The following is a 16,277-nucleotide window of genomic DNA, read 5'->3' as shown; positions in this document are numbered from 1 at the left end:
AATCCTAAATGTAAATCAGGTAAGTTTGTTCGCAGCAGTGCAAAAATACCTGAGGGAGAATGCAAATTACTTGATTTCAAACAAAAGTATGACTTCACACAATAGAATATTTGCTTCTGCAACTTTTCTTACATACATTGGGATTGAGTAGCTTTTCAAATATAAAAATAACTAATATTGAACGCTTGTCCCTTTAAGAAACCTGAAGTTTCAGTTCATGAAGCTTCTCAGGGCTATCACTCCCTCAGCCAAACTAATAGGCTTAACAAAGCAGCAGGTGAGATTTCGAAGAATGAGCAAGTGTCAGTCTGTGCAAGCACTCTGCACGCTACAAGGGGATAAGTTTCAACTTCACCACCTGGACAGTAATTTGAAACGAAAACAAAGCATGGGTGTGTGTTTCAAACTGTAATACTCTCTCTTAAGGCTTTTAATCAATAGTTAATTTTCTCAAACAGTAAGGGCTGGATTTCTAAACAAACATACTGCCTCACCTGCTGGGAGAACATATTAGGAAATCACAGGCACACTGCCCGCAATTTCCCAATATATATTTTCAGCAACTGAGCTCTATGACAAGAAAGATCAGCCCTCTCGTGCTACATACTCATTGTTTAACTAGAAGCTGAACAGCAGCAAACATTTTCTTACCCCAGAGAGCCATAAATATGGAGAAAAAGACAGTTGCAGGATTGTCAAACAAATGGCTGGCACGTGCTGTGGCACAAGCACTACTGAGGTACCAGTAGTCACAGGACTTGTCACAGAGTGGGCACATGGTGAAGTTATTCTGCTCATCACACATCTCTATACTGAAGCAATACAGAAGAGAAAGAATATTGAAAATTTGTGCTTAATCATAAATATTATTTTAATTTAAATAGACAACCTCTGGTACAGGTTGCAAATGCTTAAAAAGAAAGTTCTTTTCAAACCCCTCCATGTTTTAGATCGCTGTTTTAATTCCTATTATATTCTCTTTTGCTACCCACTATTCTATGAGTGAGAGGATGGTAAAGACAACAGCCCAGGTTGACTCTCACTTGAATTGCTGCAATATTAAAAGAACAATCAGGAAAGAGATGAGAACCCCAAGAGGTTTAAACAGAGATGAAATGATGGACTGCACAAAAATGATCAAGTGGAAGCCTAGGCTTTCGAGAACAGTTGAGGCCTTCAATTAAAAACATTAACAACAGCATTAGAATACACAAAAGACAATTCAATGTAATCATGTTATTGTGAAACGTGTAATTTTATATATGTATACATATAATATATATGATAAACATTTTTGATATTAGAAATTTGAGTTACTGAGGAAAAAAATTGGATGGCAGAAAAAAATCAAAGCAGTTTTTTGAGCAATTTGTGAGAACCAGATGACCAGATTGCACAATGACAGGGTGATCTACTCTCACTGGAAAAAGGCAACTATTGCATCAATTGTCAGGTTTTGGAGGCAGGTTGTATATGAAGGCAAAAGATTAATATTAATAGATAAATTACACAGTACAGAAGATTAGAGGGATATGCCTCCTACAAAACCTTACTTCCTGTTGTCAACTTTGAGACAGTATGCTACTTTGTAGGCCTATATCTTTACCAAAAGCTTCTTTTTTAAACTCCTCATGCTATAATTACACATTCCTGCCAATGGTGACACTGTAGTGCCTCAATTACATGCCTTACAGATGATAGCCTGTATAGCCTGTACTGTAGAGAAACTGTAATGTTCTACCCAATTCTGCTTCTTTGTATTCTTGACTACCTTGTCTTTAATTTGTTATATCTCTGTCCTGGTAAAACTGCAATTTCCTATTTTCTCTCTTTTAAATAGTGACAAAACTGTTCTGAGCAATTGATATCAGTATGTGGCAGAGATAGTAAAGGGGTCAGCACACTTCAGCTGGAAATATGTATTTACTACCTGCCATATTGGAGCCTTAGTTATCTGAGCAATGCCCAAAAAATGAATGCTGAGCAAACCAATTTCTAGGCCATTAAATACCATCAGTATAAACTTCCAATTGTATTTACTGATCATAAGGAATTCAAGACTAACTTCTTTACCCAGAGAGTGCTAACAATGTATGACATGGAGTTGTTGAAGTGACTAGCATTGATGCAGTTAAAGGAAAGCTAGACAAATACATGATGGAGAAAGGAAAAGAAGGATATGCTGATAGGGTGAAATTAAGTAGGGGGGAAGGAGGCTCGTGTGGAGCATAAACACTCATTGGGTTGAATGGCCTGTTTCTGTGCTGTAAATACTATGTAATTCTATGTAATAATATTTTCTGATGGGTCCTGAAAATTTTGTTCTCAATTTATGGAACTGCAGGACTTTAAATCCACACAATAGACCGTAATTGCATTAATTTAGTAGAATTAGCATTTCTTATTTTCAGTTATTAAACAATTAGATTGTAAGGAGTGTCTCATTTTTGGATTAGAATAAACCCTTACCTTGGTATATCATTGTCTATTGTAACACAACCATAAAAAAACACTATGATCCCAACCAGTGACGCTGGCATCAGCAGTTGAGTGTATAGTCCCAGCCATGCAAAATACAGTCCAATCTTCTCTCCAAAATACTTCCTATGAAAGACGGGAATGTTAACAAACTACTAAACAATTTAGTCCAATTGAAATATCATTAAACCAGTATAAGGTGCAACAAAAGAGACTGGATTAAATTCGCTGATCATAAATTCCCAGTAAATAATTGTGCTCAAGGGAAGCACACATTGGAGGATCCATTCTACAATGTAGTCCGTTCTCTGACTCACCCTCCCTTTGAGAGTGGTCCCTCGATGGGAACATGGATCAGAGAATTTACTCACCAAAAATTAACAGAAACATTATCTGTTTTACTTGGCTAACTCACGCAGACATCAATCAAACAACTTATCACTTTGACTTATCACCTAATGCATTTCACAATTCACAAAACATAGTTCTGTACATTACTTAATTAAACATGTAATAATTATAAGCCATGCGCTTAAGAGAACAGCACAATTATAAACAGAATGCACATTGGGAATTCAGATGCAGAAGTCAGCATGACTGATACACCAGCTACACCATTTACAGGTTATTAATATTAATGGAAAGAGAGTTATGCAGGCCAGGAATCAGGCAGACCAAGTTCCATGAATGAATTCCAGATATGCACTCCCATTACATGAAGCACTTCACTGGGTACACCTAATTATACCATTTATACCAATGCACCTTTAGTGAACTATTACTTTCCCATCCTCCACAACTGTACCAATATGTGATGCTTTCAAGCAATATGGTCATTACAATTAATCTCCAAAGAAAGAAAGAACAAATCTACCTTATCAAGTCAATCGGCTGGTATTTATAAAATGCTCCATATTGCGCCCATTCTTGATACAGCAGCTGTAAGGTCAATAAAAGACATTAATACTTTACAAAAGTAGTTTTCTGGTATCTTCACAAATAGAATTTTAAGATAAAGTATAAGTTGATGATATTTTGTGAGGTCAGGGCCCAATGTAAAAATACTAAGGTTAAATTTTGAGAGGTTTTGCTTCCAGTATAAAGACTTGTTAGATGGAAATGTATGACGAACTGTAGATTATAACCCTATGGGCCAATTCTGCCAATGATCCCACTGGCTGCAAAGCAAAATACTGCAGATCCGGGAAATCTGAAATAAAACCCCAAAACGTTGGACGTGCTGAGCATTTCCAGCGTTTTCTGCTTTGATCCTATCAACTGAGTGTCCACGCATTGCAAAAGTTAACTTAATATCTAGTTCTTCAGTCTTTTGATAAACGGGTGCCAGTGTGGTGAGCTGAGTGCTTGCCAATAATAGACCAACTGTTATAGTAACCAGCTAGAAACCTACTTCAACATTAGACAGGCTGACAGAAGCTGAATATGAGCATTTTAAAAGATCCTGCTCATTAAAGTTGGGTCTATTGCCTGACTCTCTCTCGTTATTTGTCTCCCTCTGTATGTTTAATCTTGATTCTGTTTCTCCTCTTCTATATGTCTCTCACATTGGGCTGGATTTTAAGAGCCCGCTGCCAATCTCGGCAACGAGCTCAAAAGCGGGCCTTAGGTACGGAAGCTCATTTAAATAGCCAGGGTGGCCCGCACCACACCGCACACCCCCCCAAATCTCGGGCAGCCAGCCCTGCCGGTCAGTTTGAATTTTTAAAGATACAACACCCCCCCCAAAATGTATTACATAAATTTCTAGCACCCCTTTCCCACTCCCCAATAACAATTACATTTACTATTTGCCCTTCTCCCCCCCCCCCCACCAGAACACAGCTTTTTAATTTGACCTTCACCCCACAAGACTGTGGGGTTAAAGTTCACCCCTTCCCACCATCCCCTACACCCATTGCACTTACTTGACCCTGTTCCCCCCCCCCCAACCCCGCAATGAAAATATTAACTCCTCCCACCTCCCCACCAGTGTCATGCCGGCTTTCACCAGACAGGGAATTGAAGGCGCGGGAGTGCCGGCTGCTGTGCTGAAGATCATGGTGGGCCCAGAAGATTGAAGGTAAGTACAATTAAATTTATGCATGTCATTAATTTAAATATTAAAATTCAGGTCCCATCGCCCAGCAGTGGGGGGTGGGGGCGCTACGGAGCCTCACCATTGTCGGGAGGATTGGGCCGGGCCCTTCCAGCATCAGCCTCCATGGTGGACCGCTGCCAGCCCATCTTTTGGCACCCCCCCTGGTCACAGAACCTAACGTCGAGGACTTGGTAAAATCCAGCCCATCGTTTCAGTTTCTCCCTTTATCTTTGCATGTCTGTCTCTCTTCTGCCCTCACACATTTAAGACTAATTTTCCTCAATCTATTCACCTGTTTCTGGAGTGTTAGACAACAGAAAATGTGGCAAAGATCTATAATACTGGTTGTGTTGATGCATATTCTTTGGGGCATCTCTGACATGGGCAAAAACTCTCATATAAAACTCTCATGGGAAAGCATTGAAATCATAAGTAAATGACACAATATTTATGTGCTAAAAACTGGTGAATACCCAGTGCTCAGGGAAGAAAATGATGTAGAAAGGATTGTAATTTAAATGCCTCCACCTGCTTCCAATATATTTGGTCTGCACCTTCCTTTTTTGGCCCTGGAAATGTGTGTCGTGCACAAATGTTTCCCTGTCGTTAACGTCCAGGAAGTGGCACTTAGGGATAAGAAAATTATCCCCACCATTTTTTGAATTTTAAATGGATAGAAACATACAGATAGATAGAGGTACTAACCCACTTGAACCAATTAATTTTCTTCTATGGCCCTAGATATTGTCATGCAATTATCATCCACCATTACAAGAGAATTCTGTAGTTTCCTACATGTGAAACAGGTTTTCTTAAAACATTCTTTTGCCCAGAAGCAAATCAAAATTGTCTAAAATTGGGCATAAATCAGAGATGCCAAAACATAGCACAATTCAGATAATTCTGTCTTCTCCTTTCAGATGATGCCTTTCTCTGAATGGTCAATATACTTGCACAGATATTCACTGTTGCTCGGTCAAAATCCTGGAACTCCCTTCCTAACAGCACTGTGGATGTACCTATCCCACATGGACTGCAGCGGTTCAAGAAGGCAGCTCACCATCACCACCTTCTCAAGGGCAATTAGGAATGGGCAATAAATGCTGGCCTAGCCAGCGACGCCCACATCCCATGAACGAAGAAAAAAAACTGTAAAGCAAAGTGCTGCTCAAAGTCATTAAAATATTGTCGATTCATTTGCACCTGCACCTTTGAAAACACTTAAGGAGAAAGATGTTATTATACCTAAATCAATTTGATGACGACCCTACCTTGCGTTCATTCTCTTCTGGATCAGTGTCTTCATAATCACCCTTTAACAAACAAATATTACATAGAATTACATAGAACGTCCAGTATAGAAACAGGCCATTTGGCCCAACTACAAAAGCCTCTTCCCACTCCTCTTCATCTCACCCGATCAGCATAACTCTCTATTCTTTTCTCCATCATGTGTTTATCTAGCTTCCCCTTAAATACATCTATGGTATTCGCCTTAACTGCTCCTGTGGTGGCAAGTTTCACATTCAGTGGTGAGTTCCACATCCAAATATTAAATATATTACTTAACGTGAGTTAATGTAACAAATGACGCTACAAGCCTTGGTAAACATTTGTTGCTTGCTATATATTTTTCTTTCCCTTATCCAAACAGTTTTATTTTCATAGCTTTGCAGGCACCATGCACCATTTCATAATGTGTTCCCAGGTTTCTCTGCCAAGGTACAGCACTTAGGTCAGAGACAAATCTGGACTCTGAAGAGTTATTCTGACTTTGGCTGATAGTGTGACACAAGCAATATCAGATCAACCACCCGATATACATCTCTCCCGATTGGCGATTCCATTTTCTTCAACCCTTTGACTTGAAAATACATACCGCAATGGAAATGAAAATCGGTAGAGATGTGTAACAGGCAACTTCTCCATGGATTGCCAGTTTTACACTCTCGTATAAAGTCAGAATTACCCCCATCTAAAAATCTCTCCTTAAGCTTGCTCCCCTCTCTTGCTTTCATTCACCACTTGCCCATGATGGTGTTGTATCGTTCGCTGGAGCAACTCCATGCTTGGGCACCAAGCCACACATTGGGCTGAATTTTATCGGCCCCTTGACGCCGCAGGGCACGGTGCGGGGGCCGGTAAACTTCTGCAGGGAGAGGCCTGCCTCGACCTGCAACGTTGCGAAGGGCCCGCCACAAATTACCAGCAGCGGGGGGACCTAGGTGCGGCAGCCCCTCCCCACCTCCCCCCCCCACACCCCCGCACGGCGGTGTCATCCAAATTAGAATATGTAAACGGTACTTTCCGCTGCAGATTCTGCAGCCCGCCACCTCTCCATGGGCACTTCCAGATTTTTCACTGAACATGCCGTCCCGTTCACAATTTGAAATGCCATTGGGTCCTCAGAGGCAGAAGTTGTCGCAAGCGAAGGTAAGTTCTGATATTCAGGGGTCTCACTCTGCATTAACGAAGGGAGGAGGGAGGGGGGATATTCAGGGGTATCACTCTGCATACTGGAAGGGAGGAGGAAGAGTGGATTACAGGGGTCTCACTTTGCATCCTGGAAGGGAGGAGGGAGGGGGATATTCAGGGGTCTCACTCTGCATTCTTAAAGGGAGGAGGGAGGGGGATATTCAGGGGTCTCACTCTGCATTCTTAAAGGGAGGAGGGAGGGGGGATATTCAGGGGTCTCACTCTGCATACTGGAAGGGAGGAGGAAGGGTGGATTACAGGGGTCTCACTCTGCATTCTTAAAGGGAGGAGGGAGGGGGATATTCAGGGGTCTCACTCTGCATTCTTAAAGGGAGGAGGGAGGGGGATATTCAGGGGTCTCACTCTGCATTCTTAAAGGGAGGAGGGAGGGGGGATATTCAGGGGTCTCACTCTGCATACTGGAAGGGAGGGGGGTGGGGGGATAGTCAGGGGTCTCACTCTACAGACGTGTAGGGATCCACTGCAATTCCGCCCTCCATAATGTTTGGCAGCTCTGTGCCATTGACTGCCTCTGTCAGTGAAGGAGCAATGGCACTCGAGTCACCTATATGTGGGGAGCGTGCCAGAGACAGTACGCGTGTGAAGCTTATATGTCTTATAGGTCAATCGATGCAGCTTGTTCAATGTTTATGTGGTCATGCGGTGCCACTCTTAGTGGGAGCTAAGATGGGCAATATTATGCCATACCACACAGTTGCTGCATGAAAGCACCTGATATACCGCTCAGCATCAATCTCTGCCTGTCAGGAACCTTCGAAGCATTGAAGGAACCAAGTTGAATTGAAACTTGAAGATGGGGTGGTTCACCCTATATTCATTGATGTGCTTCTTGAGAGGATCCAAATGCACCGCAGGCAAAACCAACAGGCAGATGCAGCCCACATAGAGGCCCCGGTCGTGAGCAGCAGCAGCCAAGGAGAGCTTGCCACGACAGATCACAGCACATCTACAGGTCCCACATGACATACCTGCAGATGTCAGAGCGCCAGCGTCAGAGGCGACTGCGGATGTCGAGAGAGGCGGTGACACATCTCTGTGCCATGCTGAATGATGATCTGCAGCCCAGGGGCTTCGGGGGACATCCTATGCCTGTGGCCCTCAAAGTGACAGCAGCTCTCAATTTTTATGCCTCTGCGTCATTTCAGGGGCCCACAGGAGACCTTTGTGGGATCACACAGTCAGCCGTGCACCGCTGCATCAGGGAGGTCACCGACACCCTGTTCCGGAGGGCTGGTGACTATATCCACTTCATGACGGACCCTGAAAGCCAAGCTGAAAGAGCCACCGGTTTCGGCTCCATTGTGGGATTCGCACAGGTGCAAGGGGTCATAGATTGCACTCATGTGGCCATCAAGGCTCCTGCCGGGCGACCAGCTGAATACGTAAAACATAAGGGCTTCCACTCAATCAATGTGCAGCTTGTATGTGATCACTGGAAGTGATTCATGTAAACATGTGCCTGCTTTCCAGACAGCTGCCATGATGCCTTCATCCTGCGCCAGTCGCAGTTGCCGTTGCTGTTCACTGAAATGGCTCAGATGGAGGGGTGGCTTCTTGGAGACAAGGTCTACCCATCGCAGACATGGTTCCTGACACTGGTGAGACACCCCAGCACTGCTGCAGAAGAGCGATACAATGCCAGCCATGGAGGTACAAGAGTCACTATTGAGCAGGCAATCGGCATGCTGAAAGTGCGATTCTGCTACCTGGATAGATCGGGTGGTGCCCTGCAGTACGAGCCGAAAAGGGTAGCTCGCATCATTACTGTTTGCTGTGCTCTGCACAACTACATAGTCAATAGCGGGGAGGCCTTGCAGGATGAGGAGAGACATGAGCAGGACTCATTCTTGGATGATGATGACGCTGAGGTCTTGCAGCAAGAAAGGCACATGGGAGGACAGAGAACATCCAGGCACAGCATGCAGGGTAAGCAGCGAGCTAGGGATGCATGGCAGCACCTCATCGATCAAAGGTTCTGCACGCCATAGTAACTACACGCCACACATCACTCTCATTCACCTGTTGTGCAGCAGTCCGCATCTGCAACATCTTTGCATGCACCATTACTGGCAGCAGAATACTGAGCCATTTTCCATATTATTGAATCCATGGAGATGCACATGAGTGATACTGGCATGGCAATGATGTTATTCCATACATTGGCAATTCTGGAAGGTCAATGCTATAATGGGAGCAGCCCTGATCAGTACATGCTGGCACACTTCATTCACACAGTAAAAGCGCTGCAAAGTTAGTGAAGACGAATTTGTTTCTAGCCTTTCTAGGGTGTTGTGCCACCAATGCAGACCCATCTGTGCCAGGATGCTTTTTGGAAATGCTTGCAGATTCTCTTACGTGGTGCCACTTCTGCACTAGCAGCCCGGCTGTAGGAAGGCTGCTGATATAATGGCCCTTTGGCTGTGGATGTCTTTGGCGGTCGTACCCAGTGCGCATGAAGCCTAGAGGGTAAAAGCTGGCTGGGAGAGTGATCGTTCATCCCCTTCCGGCATTGGACCCTTTGATGCCGGATAGCCCCATGGCTACTCACCTCCTCTGCCACTTCTAGCCAGACTGCCTTGTTCAGGAGGGAAAGCCTCTTCTTACCTTAGCTGGTGAAAAGGACCTCCCGTTTTGCCTGCACAGCCTGGAGGAGAGTGAGCAGGGAGGCTTCGTTACACGATGAGGCCACCCTGGAGCACCCCTCTGCCCTCCTTGGTTTTTGGTGTGGTCCTTTAAATGCAAAAGTGACTCCACCGTGCTACTGCTCTGACTTCTGGCTGCAAGGTTTGTCTTGCACATGTTTGAAGACCTATGCAGGACTAATGCTGTTGTCATGGTTTTTCAACTAGTGCACATCGACGTGTGTTCATGAACACTTTGCTTCTGCAGCAGCTGATCATATTTATTGGTGTAATATTTTTAGTTGGCAATGCAGCTAGAATATGAACGTATTTTCCTGTTTTTATTTAACACAGATTGTTTAATTGCAGTCACACGGATTTTTACATAACATTTGGCAGTGAAATGAATACAGACTCCAAATGCATATTAGTCTACGGCTTTTCACAGTCAAATGATTAGAAGCCCATAGAATGTAAATATTCTTCAATTATGGTTTTATTTCTGTTGTGTATTTGCCTTTTATGGCACATTTAAGTCTCATTCCTGGAATGTGCAAATTTAAGATTATTCACCCAGCTGCGGCACACCTATACTTGAGTGGAAGAAGAGGTTTGCAACTTCACAGGACACTGGGACACAGCAGGGTAAGTATGTGACAGCAAAGCAGAAAGTGCTGGGGTAACTCAGCAGGTCAGACAGCATCTGTGGAGAGAGAAGCAGAGTTAACTTTCAGGTCTGTGAACTTGGTCAAGTTAACTCTGCTTCTCTCTCCACAGATGCTGCCTGACCTGCTGAGTTTCTCCAGCACTTTCTGATTTGCTGCCAAATTGACAGCAGCCCCACTCTTCAGCCGTCAGGTAAGTATTTCTTTGACAGCTGTCAGGAAGCAGGTACTGGCGCGCTTAAAATAGGGCCCCAGCACCTGCTGCACAGCTGTCAAAGGGTTCCTCACTGCGCCGAATGTCCCACCTCTCCCCACGTAATATTGGGGGGTGGGGGGGGGGGCTCAGTATATTGATGCTAATGAGCCCCCGTGCATAATATCGCAGGGGCTCTGCGACAGCCCCTAAATGCGGGCATCCCGCTGAGTTTAAAGGGCGCTGCCGCGGAGCACAGCGTCTGGATAAAATTCAGCCCATTGTGTACTTCTACGTCATCCCCTTTAGAAAACAATGTACCGCAATAAATATCATACATACGTCATGAAGAGGGTAAGCCGAATCATAAACTCCATTTGCTATTAAAGTGGATATACCTGAAAACAAATTTACAGTTAGAACCAAGAAAATTGCTACTACATCCCAGTCTATAATGGAGTCAAAAACTCAGCACTATCTTATTTTATAACCATAGCTCCCAGTCAAAGATTTACTAGTGTTCCAGCCTACAACAGTAACCTTGAGTCAAGGCTTCACCAATATCACAGCCTGTAATCATAACTGAGCCCAATATCTCAACCTTGAACCATAGGCTGGATTCAAAGACTGCACTGCTGTTTGCAGCAGAAGTCAACATGGCATGAAACACTTTCCAAAAGAGCCCAAGATGAGACCTCCTAGGAATCTTAAAAAGTTGTTTATAATTTTTTCAATGCCAGAAAGAAGTGAACACAAGTATACTACCTTTCTGGCATTGACAATTAACGAACAGGGAGCAGAGCTCCATGCCTGTATGCATCCAGGTCCAAAAGTACTGACATCATTTGTGGCTGACCTTTGTGCATCATTCAGGTTGCACTGTCAGCTGTATATCCCAGTCTGCTAGCAGGGTCCCACTGTCCACAGATATTAGTCTGCGACTGACAGCTGCAGTATAAGTTCAACCTAAGACACAGGGAAATTGACACTACATTCTGCAAAAAAAAAGTGGAATTCCATTGGGAATGACTACTGTCTCCATTAAAAAAGCAGACAAATGCATGTCATGTGAGTTTATTAAGTATTCATTTATTTTTTTTGATTAGAGATACAGCACTGAAACAGGCCCTTCGGCCCACCGAGTCTGTGCCAAACATCAACCACCCATTTATACTAATCCTACACTAATCCCATATTCCTACCAAACATCCCCACCTGTCCCTATATTTCCCTACCACCTACCTATACTAGTGACAATTTATAATGGCCAATTTACCTATCAACCTGCAAGTCTTTTGGCTTGTGGGAGGAAACCGGAGCACCCGGAGAAAATCCACGCAGACACAGGGAGAACTTGCAAACTCCACACAGGCAGTACCCGGAATCGAACCCGGGTCCCTGGAGCTGTGAGGCTGCGGTGCTAACCACTGCGCCACTGTGCCGCCCATTTATCAACAATCACACATTGTAATTTGAAGGGCAGACGTTTTCTTTTACGAGTGGAAAGATTAATGGTAGTTGATAATATCCACGAACTCCAAATAGCTTGCTGATCTTGTTGGACAATCACTGCAGTTTTTAACCAACATCAATGACAATGGTGACAATACAGTGACCGATACAAAACAGAAGTTTCCATTGTAAGAAATAGGTAAGCAAATCATGTATTAAATAGCAGGTGCATTCCAATAAATTGTCACAATAGGTCTGTTCAATAGGTTCGTGTAGTTGCTCTCAGCTAATCCTTCTTTCTCTGTTTTACAGCTGGTGGCATGCACTCTGAGGATCAGACTTTTTAGTTGGAACTTCCATTCACATAAGATTCTAAGGTATTGCAATAGTGTTGCGCGTGCCAACTACTATTACTGCTATTATCATGGAGCATCAAGCTTTAATTTGTATTAAGTCGGCATTGCTAATGTAACCCACAGAGGGAATTTCGAATCATGCTGTGGAAGCCAATCATAAGAAAGTCCCTTTTGTCCACTGCACAACCCAACACTTGGCAACATAGGAACATGAGTAGGCCATTCAGCTCCTCAAAACTGTTCTGGCATTGAATTAGATCATGGATAATCTGTACCTTAACTCCATTTGCCTGCCCTGGTTCTCTAACCCTGAATACCATACCGAACAAAAATCTATCAATCTCAGTTTTGAAATTTTCAGTTGACTCAGTCTGAATAGCTCTTTGGGGAAGAGAGTTCCAGATTTCCGCTACCCTTTGTGTGAAGAAGTACTTGCTGATAACACCCCTGAATTGCTTATCTATGTTTTTAAGGGTATGACCCCTTGTTCTGGACTCCCACACCAGAGGAAATAGTCTCTTTCTTTCTACTCTGTCCACCCTTTTAATTATTTTGGTCATCTTAAATACCTCAGTTAGATCACCCTTAGTCTTTTATATTGAAGAGAATACAAGTCTATGCAAGTTGGACTACTGTTGTTCCCAAGACTAGCTTTAAAACCAGCATCTGACTATGCTGCAGGGAACACATTTTTTAAATTTCACTGGGTGTTAATATGTGTATCGTAGTCCAGACTGGCCAAGAGAGTGTGGGAAAATGGCGCACTGACACGGAACACAAAAGTCCGAGTGTATCAGGCCTGTGTCCTCAGTACCTTGCTCTACGGCAGCGAGGCCTGGACAACGTATGCCAGCCAAGAGCGACGTCTCAATTCATTCCATCTTCGCTGCCTTCGGAGAATACTTGGCATCAGGTGGCAGGACTATATCTCCAACACAGAAGTCCTTGAAGCGGCCAACACCCCCAGCTTATACACACTACTGAGTCAGCGGCGCTTGAGATGGCTTGGCCATGTGAGCCGCATGGAAGATGGCAGGATCCCCAAAGACACATTGTACAGCGAGCTCGCCACTGGTATCAGACCCACCGGCCGTCCATGTCTCCGTTATAAAGACGTCTGCAAACGCAACATGAAATCGTGTGACATTGATCACAAGTCGTGGGAGTCAGTTGCCAGCATTCGCCAGAGCTGGCGGGCAGCCATAAAGACAGGGCTAAATTGTGGCGAGTCGAAGAGACTTAGTAGTTGGCAGGAAAAAAGACAGAGGCGCAAGGGGAGAGCCAACTGTGCAACAGCCCCAACAAACAAATTTCTCTGCAGCACCTGTGGAAGAGCCTGTCACTCCAGAATTGGCCTTTATAGCCACTCCAGGCGCTGCTTCACAAACCACTGACCACCTCCAGGCGCGTATCCATTGTCTCTCGAGATAAGGAGGCCCAAAAGAAAGAGAAGACAACTGCTAATACAAAACATGCAAAAATAGGATGGCACAAAAGAGTACTTAGGGATAGATTGGAAACCATAATGGAGAGTTCTGGATAACCATAGGGCATTGAAGAGTTTAGGACAAACTAAAGAATGGGAAAAACAGTAGGATTTTGTTATATTTTGTTGTAAATGAAGGTATGAATGAAGATATGCTGTAATCTCATCCCTCCAAGAAGTTCAAGTATGAATGAATCGGCATGGAGGTGGGACAGAAACCACACCTGCCAAATGGAAACATATTAATTTCATCATATGGAACAATATTTGAATGTTTATTGAATATTGAACATAACTTGTTTAAAAAGAGCACAGAACCGAATAGCTGAAAACATGGCTGCACATTTGCATTCTGAAAGACAGTAACATACAGAGACAATGGGAGTGCTCCCTGATTCTATTAGCCAGATGGGTTTTGTCAATAGTGATGCTCAAAAGACATTGAGAGTCATTGTCTGTGTAAGAGCCAGCACTCCACGCCCCACACCCACCCCCCACCCCCACTGAGTGCGTCTAGTAAGCTTTGAAGAATCAACAATCTTCGCAGGCGATGCTGTTTTAAACAAAGAGCTAGTCACGTGGCTAACCTACTGGCCAACCTGGGAATTGATTAAATTGTGCCTCGCAGAAAGATTTGGGCAGACTGCAATTTTGAAGACCAAAGCGAAGCAAGATCTCTCTCTTTCTCTCTCTCTCATGCAAAGTTCCAGGGACCCTTGGAAGCAAATGAAGCCTCAAGACAGAAGACCCCTGCAGCCTTCTGGTACCAGTGAAACAAGTTTAGAAGTGTGCACTGGGCCCCAACGAGAACAGCAAGACCTAACTCCAATCAAGGCCTTTACATCTAAACCAAAAACAGTAACTAAATTCCATCTACTACTTCAAACCTTCCCCCTTTAATTCTTTCTCCTCCTCTGTGTCTATTTGTGTGTGTGTTTATCACGCATGCATGCTAGCATGGTTGCATCGCATATCACTGAGGGGAAGCTATAAACACTGTTTTTAAAAGTTAATCCCTGTTCCAGCCAAACCAGAAAAGGGGCAAGAGGGAGCCTGAGACTTCTTCCTCACCTGTTCGTAACAGAGGGTTCTGATGTACAGGTTGCTGGAAGTTTTGAAATACTGAGTCCATACCATTTTCTATCATTTTCTAAATTAATGAAATTCAAGGGATTTATCATTCTTCTAGCTGTATACAAACCGCATAGGCCTTAGATTTATAATAGGAAGTTGTGTTTTAACTCTGCAATTAATTTAGAGGTAAGTTGTTATCCAGGCATTACTAATTTCGGAAGGAAAAACAAGCATTTCGGCATGTATTCTATTCCTGTGATAGAAACAGATTAACAATAAATAAACCTATTTAACTGATGGTTATTTTATTTACTGGATTAGAATTTCCATGAGAGTTCCCCAATCTCCCCCATTATAATTTTGATGCAAACTCAAGGGAATGTTCTTCAAATTTCTAACGCCCCGATTTTAACTCAGGGTGGAAATCAGGCAGGCAGGGATGGAGATGAGTGCCAAAACCCCCTGACCTTGGCAGTATGAGCCCCAGGCACTTTTAACTTGTGGGCCTGCTCTGCTTGTCATCTGTTAGTTGCCCAGTGGTCAGAGGGTGTGAATAGATTGTTGGGCGGAAGCTGGTTGGTGCCCGGAAATAAAGGAATGGTGCCCAGCATCCAGATATGTTGTGGGGAGAAGGTATTGCATTTGATTGTTCAGTGATTAATTGTTTTGTATCTTTTTTACACTAAGCCTGACGACTGTCCAGCAAATAAGGTTTACATCAGTTTGAACACCATCTTCTGTGTCATTGTCTCCGTTGTATCCATCCTACCAAAGATTCAAGAAGCTCAGTCTCATTGAGGTTTGATGCAAGCCTCTACCATTACTCTCTATACAATGTATGTGGCCTGGTCTGCCATGACCAATGAACCAGAAAGGAAGTGTAACCCCAGTCTACTGAGCATCATCCAGCAAATAACCAGAAACTCAACCATTGCTCCACGCTCCAGTCCAGTAGTGGGATGCTCAGAGCACTGTAGGATTGATCATCTTCCTCCTTTGTATGCTTTATACAAGTACCCTATCATCCAGTAATGCTCAAGTTAACAAGCTGATGATGACCAAAAAAGGCGAAGGGTCGATGGGCAAGTTCTTAGCTCCCGATGAAGATGATTTACATTGTGTAGTGAATGGAGTTACCTACAACTACTCCTTCTTCCATTTTTGCCTTTTCCTGGCCTTTCTCTACATCTTGAATGCACTTGCAAACTGGTACCGTCCCAGCCCTCCCTGGGAGAGATACTAAATTCTTCCAATGCCTTGACTGTAAATAATGCTATCTAAGGTTTAATTTAAAATAAGCTCCTTGCAAGGGGGAAAATATGTTGTGATTGATCAGTGAGTGATTGTTTTGTGCTGTG

General features: G+C 43.7%; 1 protein-coding gene across 1 annotated transcript in view; it reads right to left on the bottom strand.

Annotated features, from left to right (window-relative positions):
* Window positions 1-16,277, bottom strand: part of LOC137384924 (anoctamin-2-like) — a 186,167-nt gene that overhangs the window by 85,225 nt on the left and 84,665 nt on the right. The window contains exons 11-15 of the mRNA XM_068059633.1: window positions 10,894-10,949; window positions 5,848-5,889; window positions 3,353-3,417; window positions 2,470-2,604; window positions 652-812 (exon numbers count right to left, since the gene is read on the bottom strand). Of these exons, the coding sequence (XP_067915734.1) occupies window positions 652-812; window positions 2,470-2,604; window positions 3,353-3,417; window positions 5,848-5,889; window positions 10,894-10,949 (459 nt within the window). The remainder of the gene's footprint in view (window positions 1-651; window positions 813-2,469; window positions 2,605-3,352; window positions 3,418-5,847; window positions 5,890-10,893; window positions 10,950-16,277) is intronic.

The sequence above is a fragment of the Heterodontus francisci genome, chromosome 27 (genome assembly GCF_036365525.1).
Source record: "Heterodontus francisci isolate sHetFra1 chromosome 27, sHetFra1.hap1, whole genome shotgun sequence".
NCBI lineage: Eukaryota > Metazoa > Chordata > Chondrichthyes > Heterodontiformes > Heterodontidae > Heterodontus > Heterodontus francisci.
The sequence above is the reverse complement of the archived record's forward strand: the minus strand, read 5'-3'. Positions and strand labels throughout refer to the sequence as shown.